The 16,373-nt window shown below is 46.8% G+C and overlaps 1 protein-coding gene across 1 annotated transcript; it reads right to left on the reverse strand.

The window, feature by feature from the left end:
- Positions 1–14,396: 14,396 nt before the first annotated feature.
- On the reverse strand, positions 14,397–16,367 carry GPRIN3 (GPRIN family member 3; the record flags this gene model as incomplete). Its single annotated transcript, XM_009584576.1, has 1 exon — positions 14,397–16,367. A coding segment is annotated over one exon (1,971 nt), but the record flags the coding sequence as incomplete, so codon positions are not given.
- Positions 16,368–16,373: the final 6 nt, after the last annotated feature.

Raw genomic sequence — 16,373 nt, forward strand, 5'->3', positions numbered from 1 at the left:
TAAGCTCAGCTTCTGGAAGGAACTGTTTTCTGCAAGGTTATGTCCTTTGAGACACGGAAAACCCCAGTGGAGAACAGGTCTTCTGCAGGTTTTATCACCAGAAGGGATCCTACTAGTCACCTGAACAGATTGTCTGCCTAGTATATGCCAGAGAAACAGGTTAACTAACTTCTGCACACAGGTGACTGAGCTGGAGCTTACCAGCCTTCCCTGAAACACTCCCAAGTGATTTAGTTAGACAGCATTCCTAGACTCTGGCACTGACACTATTCGGTACTTGCCAGCCAGCATTGCCTTGCTATGGTCTCCACATGTCACACCCTGTCCAGGCCACGAGCTGATCAACAGCTGAGTGGCTTTAAAAAAAAAAAGCCCAAACCCATAACTGAGCACTTTGCGTGTTGAAGGCAAATGGGTTAAAATGCTTGGGCTTACAAAAGAAGCTGTAAAATGCCCTGCAGCGCGACTGGAGCGTTTTCTGGCTCCCCTGCTATTAGCGCATCCTAGAGAAAAATGTTCTCTGAGACTGGAGGTAGCAGAGGGTGCAGGCATTTGTTCAAATGACATGGAAGGAAAGACTTTCTCTAGATATGGCAGATAATTAGAAGATTAAGGAGCCTCTCTCAGACATTAAGGCCAAGACTTAGAAGCTCCGTGCTAGGGTGCGTAGATCACCAGTTGAAACCTACCTACACAGCAGTGCCCAAGATTCCCTATTGCCTGATGGCTTTGGGATAGCCTACAATAAAAGTGCTGCCTAAGTACGTAAGAATCAAAATTACCTCCACAGTTGCCAGGTTGGCCATTTTGATGGTAATATATACAACGTGACACAAAGAGGAAAGACTATGGTCCTGAGACTAACCACTCCCTTGCTGGTTTGATAGGTGAAAAGAGCACTACCTGGGGGGTGTCACTCACTATAGCGAGACATGTGAGAACTAAACCCTAGGCCAACACATTTGACCTCTTTACTGCAAAGTTGTTGCTCTTGTGAGCAAGAGGCTGTATGCAAGCATTATATCACCATGACCTAAGATGGCATGCTTGGTTGATGCTCCCTAGGGTTTCGGTGGTTTCCTTAAGATAGAGAGATCCACTTGCAAAATTCTTCAGAAAGGTCGCCTCAAGAGGAAGGGGAGCTCAGACATGGAGCATGCCAGCCTTGAGCCATGGCAGCAGGCACTCAGAAGGGTGAAGGTGTTGCCTTTGCTAAAAAGCACGTTTACCGGGGTGCAATGTTTTGCTGCTTGTGACATGCAAGCTGTACATTATGTGACACTTTCGATTCCCCTGGGCTTGAAATACAGTTTAGTCTATTGTTTGCTGAAACAGTTTACCAAGGAGGATGTAAACTTGATCATCATGGGTTGAATAGCTGTATTAGCTATTCATGTGTCAAATAGACTGTAAGGAGGGTCACTCTCTCCAGAGGAGAAAATTAGCTTTGCAGTGCGAGTCCTGCCAAGATCAGCTGTTTCCTCTCGGTTTCTATCAGGGTTTGACAGCTCATTAAAAGTTCGGAGGGAGAAAAAGATTTGATTTGCTTCACTTAGAAGCAAAGCAAAGAGTCTTACCCTTTTGCTCAAACAAAGAAGAAAAAGTGACCTTCACTCTTCCTGGCTTTTTTATGCTACGCCATAGCTAACAGCAGGGGAGGACCAAATTGTGTGCAAAATTATTGCCAACAGTCTTTTTGGGCTTTAAAATTGATTCTTCAGTCAGATATTAATTTGCACTGCAAGAAATGATTTAGGGCTACCTGCAGGTTTAAGGCGTACAGCTGCATCGATTATGCTGAAGGCACAATTTCAAGATAATCGCTGCAGCTTGGAGAGCTAAACCTCAGATTTTTATCCCTCCCCCCTCCCCGCCAATTAGAAACAGAGACTCTGCAAGGCCAGATCCACCACTCCAGGCCCTACATGCCAAAGGCACAGGGTGAGAAAGAGTTAAATACCATGTGACACCAAGGCTGATGCTGCTTGCAAGAACTGTTAATGGTGTTTGTGTGCAGTGTGTTAGCGTGACATTAAAATCAACATGTGCTGTGTATACCTGCAGGCAGTGTTTGGTCCTAGTAAACAAGGCGGGCAGAGCTAGGATGAGAGCTAGGAGACAGAGGACTCAATAATTTAGCTCCGTTTAAAAGAGATCTCATTTAAGATAGGTGGCAATGCCATATAACTTGCCAAAAACATTCAAATTACCAGACCACATTTTCATTCTTTATTGGAGTCTTAATGCTAAAGAAAGAGTCTGCTGACAATACCTTTTTATATATGTAAAAGCTTTCATGTCAGATTTCTCTAGTACTTTGGGAGGTTACCCAGTCAGTCTACATCTGCCTTTTTGAGCTGTCAAAACCCAGTCAACACATTTTTCTCTCACTAAAACCACTGCAAACTTAAGGTAAACAATCAACCACAAACTTCATATTTCTTTTTGCAGCTATGTGTCTCTTGGCAAGAAAAAGAGAGGGGAAACAAGAAAACCTCTGAGGGAAATCCTGGCCTTAACAGGGTTTTGTGTGCCTCTCTGATAAGTCCAGAGAGTCGTGCCACTTGGCACTCGCTGCGCGGCCCTGGCTGGTGGGAGCACAGAAACACCTGCTGCAGCCTTAGCTCTTTTGTCCTTCTTTTCTTTGGATTTGACTTTACCTGTTCTTACTCTGGGTCTGCAAAGCAGAACCAAATCCAGCCCAGCATCTCAAACCACTTCATTTCTTTGCAGAGAATCAAAGCCTCTCCCAGAAGCTGCACCTTTTCCTTGCTATGCATTAATAACACTATGCTCTCCGTGTAGCACAGTGCTCCACCTCTGGGTCCCTCCTCTCAACCCAGGCCTCCACCCTCTCCACCCATCAGATGCAAGTTTCACAACCCTTTGAACCAACCTTGAATAAACTCATCACACAGGCAAGAATTCAGTGTCACACCTTACCTGCGGCTCCGCTCCCCTGATCCTCTCAGCTGTCCTGCAGGATGAACAGTCTTCTCGAGCCATCACCCAAGGCTTTCCCATCTCTCCTGAAGGGGACCCTTGCCCACTCTTATACCTGAGTCTCTGCTGCAACTCACTGCATCTTCGTCAACTGTCTTTAGGCTCTTGCCTCCCATCTCCCCCTGCTCGCTGGGCTTAAGTAATGAAGAGCACTTGTGCCCCTGCCCTCCTCCCACCCTGCAGAGCCTCTGCTGCCTCCTGAGCTTAATGCACACCACCTACACAGCTGGTGTTTGCAAAGGCGGGGAGAGATGGGAGCCTCCTTTCTCACTGTCCTCCCTGGCAAAGTCCAACCTGCCAAGACCGCTGATTAGAAACCAGTCTTACAGGAAAGCTGCTCAGAGACTTTTCATCCAAATGGGTATTTTTCCTTTAATGAGCTATCGCTCATTTTCATCCACATTGCAGCACCTTGGAAAAACATGTCAATCACTTGATTTTTGAAAGCCAAACGGAACCGTTTTAACGGTGCTGACACGCCTTTTCAAAACATAATTCATTCACCTGGAAAGATGTGGAGCATCCCAGGAAAAGGAGCATTTAAATCAGCCCATCCCTTCCCCTGCAGACCTTTCTCTTCACTATCAAAGCAAAGCTCTGCGCTGTGGTTTTCTTCGCGATCGCACTTGTTTGTTGCACATGCTGCATTCTCGGCCAGGAACACTGAAACCAAACCTCTTCTTCTTCCTAGCATCTGGAAATGTAATTGGCTTTTTTGGTTTTGATTAAGCATATGACCTTTTAAGGAAATAAGCCACAGCACTGAAAGACCCAAATATTCAAGCAAAACTTGCCAAACAAGTTAAAGACGTATGAAAGCTCTTCCGGAGCTGGTATTGGATGCCTTGCAATGGTAGAAGAGTGTGTAGCCAGAGCAGGCCAGCAGGAAAGAGCAATGCCTGCATTGTGCCACTACATGTGCTTGGATGAATAAAAGAGAGAAGTGTGCCCCAGGAAAGGGAGGCTTCAGCGTACTTTTTTTCTTTTTTAACCTGCACTGGAGACAGAAAGGACCAGCTGTGCTGAGTTGGACACAACCTCCACATATGTAGCTATAAAAAAAGCTGTAAGCTATACCATATAGCTCTCTTTTTGTAAGAGGCAGGTTCTACAAAAGCTCCAGCTTCTGTTTCAGCAGAGATTAGGACCATTTAGGGACTGCCCTCGATTTTGCAGGCTCTCGCTACAGTGCCATCAATTAGTTTGCAGTAGCTATTCCAGCCTGTATGTGAGCCAGGTTAGAAAGAAAATGGACAAAAGAAACGGGACAGATTTTCTCTCTGCAAGCAAAGGAGTGGACATTATGAGATTGTTACTGCAGCTCTGTGCCTGTGGGAAGTGTGCCATCTCAGGGAAATATCCAGTGGAGAAAATATGACTGCTTTCCACTCCACCTGCACTGCCACAGAGGAACGGGCCAGAGAACCTGGCTTTGGCTTTGCAAGGGAAGAGGGAGATGTGAGAGATGCGTGGCAGAGAGGGAAGAGGCTACTCCCCCATGTCCACCCCAGGGAGCAGAAGCCATGCACTGGCTGTGTCGTTTGCACTCAGTCTGATGATCTCAGGGTACATCCCCAAAGCACAGGAACTCACATTAAGAAATGCGAGACAGTTGCTGGTATCACTCACGGCAACATTCAAAAAGTGAAGAGCAGATGGGAGTGAGCGACCAGCGCTTCACTCTTCCAAACAGTCCTTCAACATCAACTGACCCAAGCTGGAAAGGTGGGTGAGTTTGGGAGGCGAGAGAGCACTGCTTAAGACGGGTGGATGAAGGAGGTATAGCCTGCTGTAGCGTAAACTGTGTGGCAGGGAAGTTAGGGTGAATACCAGGAAAACTGTCCCAGCAGAGAAGTATATAAGCATGCAGAGCCATGTCAGTAAAAGGCAAGGAGATAAACCCATAATAAAGAATATTTCACATCATTAACCAAAATTGGAGCATATACTGCATTTGCATCTGCCTAGGAGAATTTGTAGGATTTGCCGTATAGCTCTCCGCTTTCTTAGCCAGCATTTCCCCTTTAAATAGCCGGTATACCTAAAGATATGGTCACATTGGGTGCGAGGAGACATTTGGATATGACCCGAGCAAGTGTCAGCCCTATTTATTCCCCATTCCTTCTCTGCTAGAGCCAGGAAAAAACAGGGAAGCCTGTCCACCAGCCTCTGTCTACAGATCAGGAGCTCAAAGCATCCGAAACCTAATGGGAGCCCAGGTGTTTCAGAAGGGTGAATAACCCAATGTGTGGAGCCAGTGTCTCCCCAGAGGCTTCTCCCTTAGCTTAAGGCTTATTAAACGTAAGCAATTTGTCTCATTAGTTAATAGCTCAGTAACTGCCCTTAAAAAAGGAAGACACAAACATGAGGGAAGAAATGTGGGGGGCTCCCAAATCACAGGAGGAGCGGCTTCGTGGATGGCCTCACCTCTGCCGTTTCCCGGGCGGACCTCGTCTCTCCTCCTTCCCGAGCCCGAGGCAACACAGCCCAGCAGTCCCCGGCTCAGCGCGGATGCGGAGGCTTTGCAGAACCCAGCGGCCATTCCTACGCACCAGCCATTTTCTAACAGGCGCTGAGGAAAAGGCGGGTGCCGAGCGGTTGAGCTGTAGCTGCTGGGGTATTTTTCACCAGCCCATGAGAAACACGTCCTGAACTGCTCAGCTCGCTTGTGTCTTTCTGATGTTATACAAGTGGATTTAGAGAAACAGCACTGCCATGAGCAGATTTTTAATTAGGAAAAGAAATAAATAGAATTATGGAATTAAGGCAGAACCTCAGCATGAATGACCCAAATCCCTTCCTTGTGCCGCAGTCCACAGCAGGCTATTAGAAAACATTTTTTTTTTCAAGAAGTTAATTCATCACTAAGATGGCACAGCAAAGGCAAATTCCTTTGCAGGCTGGCACCCACACTCCCAAGCTGCTGATCCCATTAATTTGACTCTTGTAAGTGCAAAGGACAACGCTTTAGGAAGCAGGGTGCTCTGCAACGCAAGCAGCGGTACCCTCACTCCGACAAACGCTGCTGAAATATGAGTAGCAACAGGGCATACGTTACCGTTTCCTAATTTGCGCTGACAACTTTCTGTTGGTCCAAACATGCAGACTGTCATTACTACTCATAGTTGCCTACTGTGAGTTACCTACTAGCATACTGGGTATAGGTGTCTAATTAACAGCGGCTTTTTTTGTGGCGGTATCAAGCATCCACAGGTCTCCGTGACCTGACCTCAACAGGAGATAAGAGCACCCTACACTTCTCACAAATGAGGCCATATTCGTCTAAATACTCAGTTGCAGGTTGAAGTGCCTGCTTTTTAAAATATCGGCTAGCAAAATTAGCAATTTATGGTTCTCCAAGGAGTAATTTGAAATTTGATGAGGAAATCTTAAGTTTTCCCCTCACAATACTGCCACCTGCCACAGAGTGTTTTTGATGGCATTTGAATCCCTAAAGGCATGACAGTTTCTTTGGCTGGTTAAAGAAGCGAAGCAGATACCCTGGGATGTAGTGCTGCTGGTTGGAAAGCTCACGTCCTCAGGAAATCAACTGATGCATGAACAAGGAGCCAGACATTCTTTGCATATGCAGGTACTGTCTCACTGAAACTGCTATGTGATATGGTATAAAATCTGTGTCAGATGGAAAATGTACACTGGTGATTATTGGTTTCATAGGACGCTAGCTTGTTTTCTGCACTGGTCCTTCTGCTGGATCAGTCCCCTGGGGCCAGGGAATCTCTAGGGTTTTTCCCTCCTGCATCAAGACTACATGGATGAAGTAGGAAAGGGAGACCTCAGTTTTCCTGCCTACAAAGAGAGCTTGCCAGTTGCGGCACACAGCTGAATGAACCCAGCTACCGTAGGGGAACACCCGCCCCTGGCAGTTCGGGTTCGGGACTAATCTTTGGCAGCCGGTGGCACGCAGGAACCTGAACCGTACGACAAGGAATCCAGCAAAGCTCATTAATAAAATACCCTGCGCGACTTCCCAAAGCACTGGGCAGTTAGTTGAAGTAGCCTGAACCCTAGCAGCCAACCACCAGACACAAGAAGTACAGAAACAGTGAAGGAAACAACTATTTTTGGGAAGAGGGCTCCAGCTTGGGGTGAGCAGCCAGAATGTCGCTGGTAGCCGAGGCGCTGCTCACCCACCTTATCTCAGGATCTGTTCCACTCCTCTCCCCTCGGCATAGGAAAGAGTACGCTGAGGTGGGGTCCTCATGCCCACTAGTGGTAGACAGGAACGTGGAAATACCATACTTGTAACACCCCCGGACCAAAATACTTCACTGCCATCGTCTGTTATCTTATGCTCTTTTGTACCTCTTTTTGCAGAGGAAAATGGTTCAGGTCACTCTGATGCTGATGCTCTTGGCTTTGTGTGTGGCGTGCGGGCGGGTGGTGGGGACGCTTTGCTACAGCAATGACACCGCAGGGTTAAAACGCTGCCCTTTGCACCTCGGAGCAGGACGCGGCTCCTGGGGAGCTGAGCTGGATGAACAATGTGCTGCTGTGTGGCAACGGGCTGCTGACAGGCTGAGTGAATTCACGCGAAAGGGTAGAGTAGCGGCCGCCGAGGAAAAGCCTGTGCTCGTCAACAGCTGTGAAAAGGCACCGGCACTGACACAGAAGGAAGCAGACGGGTCTCCTCTCTGGCAGGGACAGCGCGTGGTGGCTTCCACTGCACCGAGCTTTGCAAGGTGCCAGGTCTCAGGCGTGAATTCAGAAAGCCCTTCGTAGCTGCTCTGTCTTACAGACATTCGCAGATTTAGCCACAACGGCCAGCAACACTTAAAAGTCCTTTCTTTTCCCATGTCAGCCTACAAACAGAGACCCAGAATAATTAAGACAGCGTTCATTTTATTATACTCAGCATGGAAACCAGGAGATGTAAAACAGCAAAACATTAAATTCCTAAGGGACTTGATCGGGTGCGTAACATTGCTTTAGTATCACTGTAAGACTTCTTCACATGCAAACTTCTATTGGTGTGTGTCAAATGAATGCCACCATACACCTGGAAGCCTAATACTATCTTTACGTCGTACAGTACATCACGTTCAGTCAGTGTAACTATAAAAATAATAAAGCCACAATAATATTAGTTGTCGTTAGAAGCCCCCAAGTTGGTTTTCTTCTGCTGCTGACTGATTCATGGCCATCATTTTCGTGGTGCTTGCAACAGCCAGGAATTCAAAGTTCACCTACCCTCTCTCCCTTTAACTCTGGGTAGAAACTCCCGATGCTTTTCAGTGTGCTACTGAGACCTTAACTTCAGGCTTCAGACGTGATTTTATGCACCATGAACGCATGGATCTTTCTTTTCTATTTTCCTGAAATTCCTCAGGGCAGTATCTAAACTTGCGTTTGATGTACTTGAAACTATTGATTATGAGCTGGGCTGAGGGAAGTATTGTCAGGAGGACCCTCCAGCAGAAGGGTCGCCTGTTGTAGCAGAGCTGCTGAGAAGCAGCTGAGAGACTCGTATTCTGCAGCAGACAACTGCTGGAGACTTTGCTGGCAGATTTATCATTTATTTCTACTCCAGAGAGTGTGAATCTAAGCAGAAAGCTAACAAAAACTTAAGGTCTAGTATTTCAAACGGGACTCGGTTGACGTGATTCTGTTCCTAATGAGCTCAGATGCTTGCTATCACCCATAGTCTTTGTGCAGAAACCAGTTTGTACATACGAGTGTGGATTTCCACAAAGCTCAGGAGCCAGTGTACGTCTCTGTACACCCCAGCCACCGCACTTTCTGTTGACAGTCTGGACACAGAGGTTGGCCAACTGGTGGTTTTTTTAGATATGGCTGTGGGAATTTTTTTAGAGACCAGATAAGGAGAAAATCCTTGTTTCTGTATTGCAGAGTGATCTAAACTTGCCTCAAAGTTGTGGAAAATGCTAAGCCTCCAGCATTCAATCAGAAGGGCAAAGGGAAAAAGTCATCTTAGAGTATGAGTACTGCACGAGACTTGCACATGTGTCCACCCCTTTTAAACATGGACATATGCACACATAAGCTAAGCTTACCTACAGCAAACGTTTTCCTAGAGGAAAAAATATTTCCTCTCTGTGTGATTGGGCATAGTAATAACATAATTTTCTTCTTTAAAGAAGCCTGAATTATACGTTTCACATTGCAAAATCTTTCTTGCCAGGATTTGATGCAAAATCCACATTATAAACTCTGGGAAGGAAGAGCTGCTCAGAAAAGCACAAAGCAGAAAAAACAATAAATCTCAGAGTTTCAAAAAAAATGGATGACATTAATTTCAGTTTGGCTCAATTAATTCTTCTTTTTAAACATCTACACTGACTCAAGTGGGATAATTTAGGCCCCTAAGAGAACATTGCAGCCATTTCAATGTACAGGACCTGACCTTCAGGCCCATGGACCACCGCAGCATCCAGTGACTCCGGAGATAACTTGGAGGTGTGCAGCACTTGGATAAGGATCTACGTTTGGGATGACTGAAAATACTGACCACTCATACAGACATCACAGAGTCACCAAAAAATAAACCACCAGAGGTAGAGCCATTACAAAAAAAAAAGGAGGGGGGGGTGGGGAAAGGAGGGGAGAGTTTCCTTCAGATCATAGCCCTTAACTTTCTAAGACCATAGAGCCTGACAATCAGTTTTCTCTCATTCAGAGCAGCCATTTCCATAAGCTGGGTGTGAAAGACTTACTTCGTCTTGGTAACCTTTTGCATTAATTTTTAAAAGGTGTAGAAGGATAGACATGGAACAGGACAATGGAGCTAATAACCTAATAAAATTTGTACTTTCATACAAACCTTGCATATACTGAGCTAAATAATGAAACACCGGTATGGTAGATTCCATCAAGTTTCCAAACTGAAAACCAGTGGAAGCCGACTTGAATTTTCCATCAACTTCAACAATGATTTTCATTTGGATTTCCACTTCTAACTTTAACACTTCAACATAGTAATGAAATTCCAGATAAAAGCTAGTGTTATCTTTAGAGCATATATATTCACCTTTTCTGGATCCCTTGAATATACTTTTCCAAACGGTGCATTTTACAAGCTCTTATGTGGTAGTAGCACTAATAAACCGAGATTGTTTGCCTAGTGGTTTTATATAGTATTTGGATATATCTATACATACTAGCAAAATATATAGCTTTTGGAAATGTTAATTTTCCTAAAATCCATGGGACACCAACAATATGAAAAATGTGTGAGCTCAGAACAAACAAATGGGCAAAACTTGAGCAAAACATTGGCTTTACAGACATAGGAATGGGAATTCCTCACGAAGCACCTACATCAACTTCATTTTTCTTCTCTTTTGGTCCCTCCCTCCCCATGTTTCTCAGCAATTCCTTCTTGTATATTCAAAAGGAGGTTTTCTTCCTCTGAAATGGAAGAGACAGATATTCTCCTCCTTGTCCCTCCAGCTCTTTCCCCACTCGTTTTTGCAAACCAAGTCAGCAGAAATGAGGCAGAACTTCAGCACTTGTGCCCAAGGCAACGCAAAGCTGGCGGACACCAACCAAGCGCACACAGACAGTGGTGGATATCACAGCCTCAGGTGAAATCCAGGACTATATTGCAAATTGCCTGCAGTGAGGTTCTCCTTCAACTCAGGTTTTGTATTGGCAACATTGAAACATGCTTATTCTCATCTTTCCTATTGGAAAGCTCCTGAAGTGAAACTAGAAGTAACTCTTCCATTCTCATTCACTGCTTTTATTAATGGTTCTGGCCATGCCAACCTTCCCAGAAGATGCAACCCGTGGGTAAGATTTTCCTGGTAATTAGCCTGTTTCCCAGAATTTCTCATCTTGCAACAAACCGAATTTAAGAGATACTTCAACTGGCTAGGCTGCAACACAGGTCTTTTTTTTTTTTTTTTTTGTACAGATTTACTCTTGGGAATGACAAAGTACTTTCTGTTTTGAACTCTCTTTTTATTAGCCCAAATGGATTTCCTTGGTTGTTAACCATCCAACCAATGCAATGTGATTCTGAGTCACTGGGCAGAGGAAAAGAGCGGGGTGGTGGCACATGGATCATCTCCCCCTACCCTCTGCCATACTGCTACTCCAAGCACACTTTCATTTTCGACACTGACGTGACATCAGGAACAGTCTTTCTTGGCTGCTACAAGACCACTCACATGCAAAACATTTGCTAATTGCTACCCAAAACTTAGTTCTGTTTTGCTGCTGGTGAAAGATGCATCATTCCTACGAGGATTCACATTGTCATCTAGACATTGTACACAGGAGAAAGCATAAATTACCAGTGTTAAATGAGCAGGTTGCCTACAGTCTGCCCTAGCAAGGCAAAGTGAAAGCCTAAAACAGTTTCCATGAGATGTGCTGGTGATTATTGACTCGTTTTTGTGTGTTGGTTTTTGGCACTTTATTGCTTGGCTTCAAACACATGCCTGCAGGACTTCTGTGCCCACCAGGCAGCGTCACCAACATTTTGCGGTTTGTCTTTGCACTTGTATTTTCCCAGAATACAAAAGCACAGTGCTCTGCAGACCACTACAGTTTTTCCAGTTACGCCCATGCAGTTGTTCAGATGCATCCACTTAGTAACTTGCCCGTCGGCGTTTTGTGGTACGTACGTATTGATGAAATTTTCCTGGAAGAAAGGTCATTTGGGATGGGGAGGGAGGTGTGGGCGGACCGGCTGGTGAAGACTCACAGCTGGAAGCAGCTGCAGGGAACCAGGAGAGATCTCCCATTCCTCATGAAGAAGAGTTAATTCCAGTGCTGGCCAAGCACCCTGCTCACTCATTGCCAAGCCCAGTTTGGTCTGAATAAAGCAACTCATACCCATACGGTAGAAATATTTTGGAGAGCTTAAGCTAAAGGATAAAGTTCATGGAAATCAGTGAATGTGCGATAGCCATTTATTCTCCTCTGGAAAAAAATATGACAATCCATTTATATATTCAGACTGAACATATTTGTAAAGGGACAGTTTAGAGTAAGCTGGCTGACAACGCTACAGCGAGGGGGACACTGGAGAGAGGGACGCGAGTTGAGGCAAGGGACACTGTTCCGCAGGAGGACAGGCTGGGCAGCAGCTGGAGGGAGGGGGCAGCAGGGAGGCGAAAGGAGCAGCCTTGGACCTGGACAGGACACAGTAAACACCGCGGACAACTCGGGGAGCCTCTTCAGGGCTGACACGGACACAACGTGGGAAGAGACACCGAACTTGTCAACTAACCTGACCTAATGATACTGCCAGTATTACTCCCACACAAAATTTCACATGAAACTCACATCTCAGACACTGCTAGGAAGGGGATGGTGACAGAAAAAAGGTAGGAGACTTTCCTCCTGGTAGGCAGAGGTGGGAAGACACTCTCTAATGTGGTATTTCAGAATCAGCAATTCAGCATCAAGTGGGAGAGGACCTGAAATAATGTACAGAAATGGAACAAGGACACGCCATAACGCCCCCAATATATACCAGAGGAAAACTAGGAGTCAATTCAGTACTATGCCTACGGGGCAACACCTTTCATTGAACTGGGTTAAATATTGTATCTTACAGTATTTTACCTCTCTGCTGGGGAAAAATTGCCCCAAAGCAACTGCTCTGAAGGCTTCGCAGTTGATATACTTAAAAAGTCTGGCCTCCTAAATAAAAGGGGACCACCTCAGGTCTGCTACACAGAAAAAAAAGGAAGGGAAAAAAAAAAAGGATATTAGTATTCATTTACACTGTGTAAAACTGTAAGATTTACAGAGTAAGTTGTAAGAGTAAGATCTACAGAGTAAGTCTGGTGTGTGGTACTAGAGACAGAAATAAATTATCATCATGATTCATGAAAAATCTTTAATGGAATAAAAATAACCCCTATTTAAATCTAGTACTCTGCAGGATTACAATATCCAAATCCTCAGTGCTTTGCAGGATTGAAAACTAAATTTTCTACAAACTGCAGGAGCTCCCCAGCCTCCCATCATGAACTCTAGTGGACAGAATAAAAAGCTAGTGGGAAACACATTTCCCAGGTTGAAAAATATTAAGGTGAGAAATGTGACCAACATACAGTTGAGACATTATTGTATATCACACTTCTGGAGAAACAGTCACTAAGCTACCTTTTATTAGCAGTTTCTACAACTTTTCTAACATTAGAAATACAGCAAAGATTGTCTCAAGATTTCAGTAATTCTGTAAAGTAAATGTTTCAAGTTAACAATATAATGGTATATTATATAGAGAGCATTAGGTAAAACAAAATACGCACAGGCTAAATAAATGGTATTCAGCTTATGAAAGGCAGCAAGAAAAGCACCAAAATACTGCAAAAAAAAGTGGATTTGGCTAAGGACTTAAAAGGAAAAAAATCAGTGTAACACACTAGACATGTAGGCTCATGGACCCTGGCGCACAGGATAGCCTGCTCCTACGGGAAAATGTTACTGTGCATCTCTGGAGAGAGAAAAAAGATCCACAGCACTTTAAAGAGCGATTCAGAGGAGAGGTGCTCGGCGCCGCGGGAGGCTGGGAGCAGGCGCTGCCCACCCCGGCGGAGGGGCCAGAACGGCTCGCTGCTCTCGAAAGTCTTGGCTGGAGCACCACGGCGCGAGCGAGGTCACCGTCCTGTCAGAGGCGGGTACATCTGCTGACATGCTCTCCCGTGCCTCGCCTGCTCTCTGCCCATCGCCTGCTCGTACCTTAAGCATGGCTGATGCAGGGGAGAAAAAGCCCACAGAGTATATCCCTCTCTCACCTCCCCTTCTCGCCATCGAAATCCCATTGACTTAACTTCTCCCGAAGAGTTAATCCTTCGGCCTGGATCCTCACTCTGCCTGGTTCTCCATTTCAATGGGAGGGGAAGACCTGGCTCTCTGGGGTCACACGAGAACGGTGCCCCACAGTACCAACAGAAGTGATCAGTGTCCGCAGCCTTTTCACGGGCTTGCCTCAGCGTGAGTAACTTACACAGTTGTCTTGCATTAGGTCTTTACAGCTGCTGGACCTTAGTTTCACCTCACCCAGCTTCCCCCAGCCTACCCCTTTGTATAAGACCTCATGATGCACACAAATAACTTCCCATAATAATCCTGACAATCTCTCTGCTTCTTGCTTTGTCAGAAGGTGCTGCTCTCCCTGCAGCGAGGTGACAATTCAAATTTGTGCTTTTGCTAAGTGCCTAGCTTTTCATCTGACAGTAGTCGGGATGGGGGCATAATGTGGAAATACACCAGCTGGGGCAATAATAACGGCGTGATGGAGCGCGTGGCCACTCAGAAAACAAAGGGGAACAATTTTCCACTGTTGCTGCATCACAACCCCAATAACACAACTGAACAGCAGGACTCGAGACTTGAGGGGAGGGATTCTCTCTACCACCACAGACATCTACGCACCCCTGCAAACCACGTCAGTCTAACACAGAAGAGGGAGCGGGTCGGACGCAGCAATTAGGACGCCTAAAATTCTGCAGCATGGACTGGAACACATTGTGCTGCCTCCCTTTCAGTTTTTTATTTGAGGATGTATCCGAGGAAATGGATTTCCGGGTCTGACTGTTTTGGGTCCGGATCAGTTTCTCGTGTTCCCGTATTTGTCTCTGTAAGTGGTTCTGGATGGCAATTCCCAGGGATTCTGGATCGAGGGAAGCACCGTAAACCTCCCACGTCATGCCTTGCTCGTCCCAGACAACATCCCTGACGTGCTTGGACTGCTTCACCTGCACTTTTGCCTCCATGGCCGGGGTGGGCTGCTTTTTGTTTTCCCCCAGGTTTGGCAAGGCCTGAGCTGAGGCAGGAAGAGCTGCTGTGTGAAGTGGGCGTCTGGACTCCTTGGCCTGGAGGCCTTGCTGCTGGGGAGCTGCTGATGCCTCCAAGGGAGGGGTGAAACCTGCAGAGCTCGCACTCAACTCGGGCGTCAGTCCTGCCTGCAGGCTCTGGCCACCGGCCGTCTGAGCCTGGCCAGCATCTCCCTGGCCTCTGCTCTCCTCCTTTTCACCTGCATCCTCCGAGCACGCCTTTATGCGGACAGCAGCAGGTTGGCTGATAACATTCATCCCTCCTTCAGGATCAAGCACCACCGAGTTTTCTTCCTTTGGTTTTACCACAGATTGATGAGGAATAGCCTCCCCTTGACTCGAACCCTTACACTGCACAGGCTTTTGCTCAGAGCTGCCCAGGACCTCCTTCTGCTTGACTTCTCCATCTGTGCTACAGAGTAAAGGTAACCGGCTGCTTCCTGCATCACGGATGAGATCTCGCACGTTGTTCTCGGTTCCTGGGACAGCGGCAGCAGAAGTGGTGCTTGGTTCACGAGCGCCAGACCCAGACTGTGCTGGAGTTTGATTACTGGAGAAAACTACAAGCTGCTCAACAGGGATGGGCTTCGGTGGGACTGGAGCATCCATCGGCAGCCGAGAAGCATCCTTGCCGTCATGAGCTGCGCCGATCATGTCAGCATTACCCACAGGTGTCCCTTGGGAGGTAACGGCTGCAGGGTAGACGGGGAGAGCAGGATTTGCATTATCTGCTGAGGCTGGAGACACCACATCAGATGGGACTCCAGGCAGTTTGACAGGCTGGGTTTGGGCTGAAGCAGTCACAGCCGTAACAACAGTCGATTCTGACATGATACCAGGAGAACACGGGGACTTTTGTTGTGAGGGTAAACTGCCAGTAAGTGCAGACTGGCTCAGCCCCATACCTCCTTGGTAAATTACGTGCAGTTCTTCTTTCTCCTCTGGAGGAAGATTCCCTTTTAAGAAGGCAGCAAGGATGCTGGGACTGGTGGAGGCCGATTTGCTCTCCACCGTAGCCACGGCCTGAACCTCAGCATCTCGCCATGTCCTGCTTACTGCTTCCTGAGTTAAAGAGCTGCTCTCCGACTGAACCGTCATTGTACCCGTTTCTCTGAATTTGGAGAGCTGGCCGGGGCTTGGACTCCCCGGCTCGGCGTCTGCCTTGCGTACGGGATGCGGACTTTCGTGGCTAGACTGGGCTGGTGCCTCGCTGCTCTGCACCGCTTCAGTTTTATCTGCGGGATGCAACTGCATAGTGTCTGCAGCCCCGCTTTTTGCCTCCAAACCGGTCTGTGGGTCTCTCCGCAGGTCAGCTTTGGTGTGCCTCGCTGGTGAGGCTGACTGACACGCAGCAGAACCAGTTTTTTCTGCTCCCCTGCCTTTCTCCCCTTTTTGCAGAAGGTTTGCCTGAGAAGTACAGCAGGACTCATTACCCCTAACAGGGTTGCCTGGGGAAGAACAAATTAATACCTCAAGTGCTGGCTGATCATCAGTCCCCTGTGGTTTCAAGGCAGAGTCATCCATTTGCGTCAGGGAGCTCGTTTTCGCCTGGCTGCCCTGCACAAACTGCCGGGAGCTCTGGGGGGCTGG

The sequence above is a fragment of the Fulmarus glacialis genome, unplaced genomic scaffold, assembly GCF_000690835.1.
Source record: "Fulmarus glacialis isolate BGI_N327 unplaced genomic scaffold, ASM69083v1 scaffold12509, whole genome shotgun sequence".
Taxonomy (NCBI): domain Eukaryota; kingdom Metazoa; phylum Chordata; class Aves; order Procellariiformes; family Procellariidae; genus Fulmarus; species Fulmarus glacialis.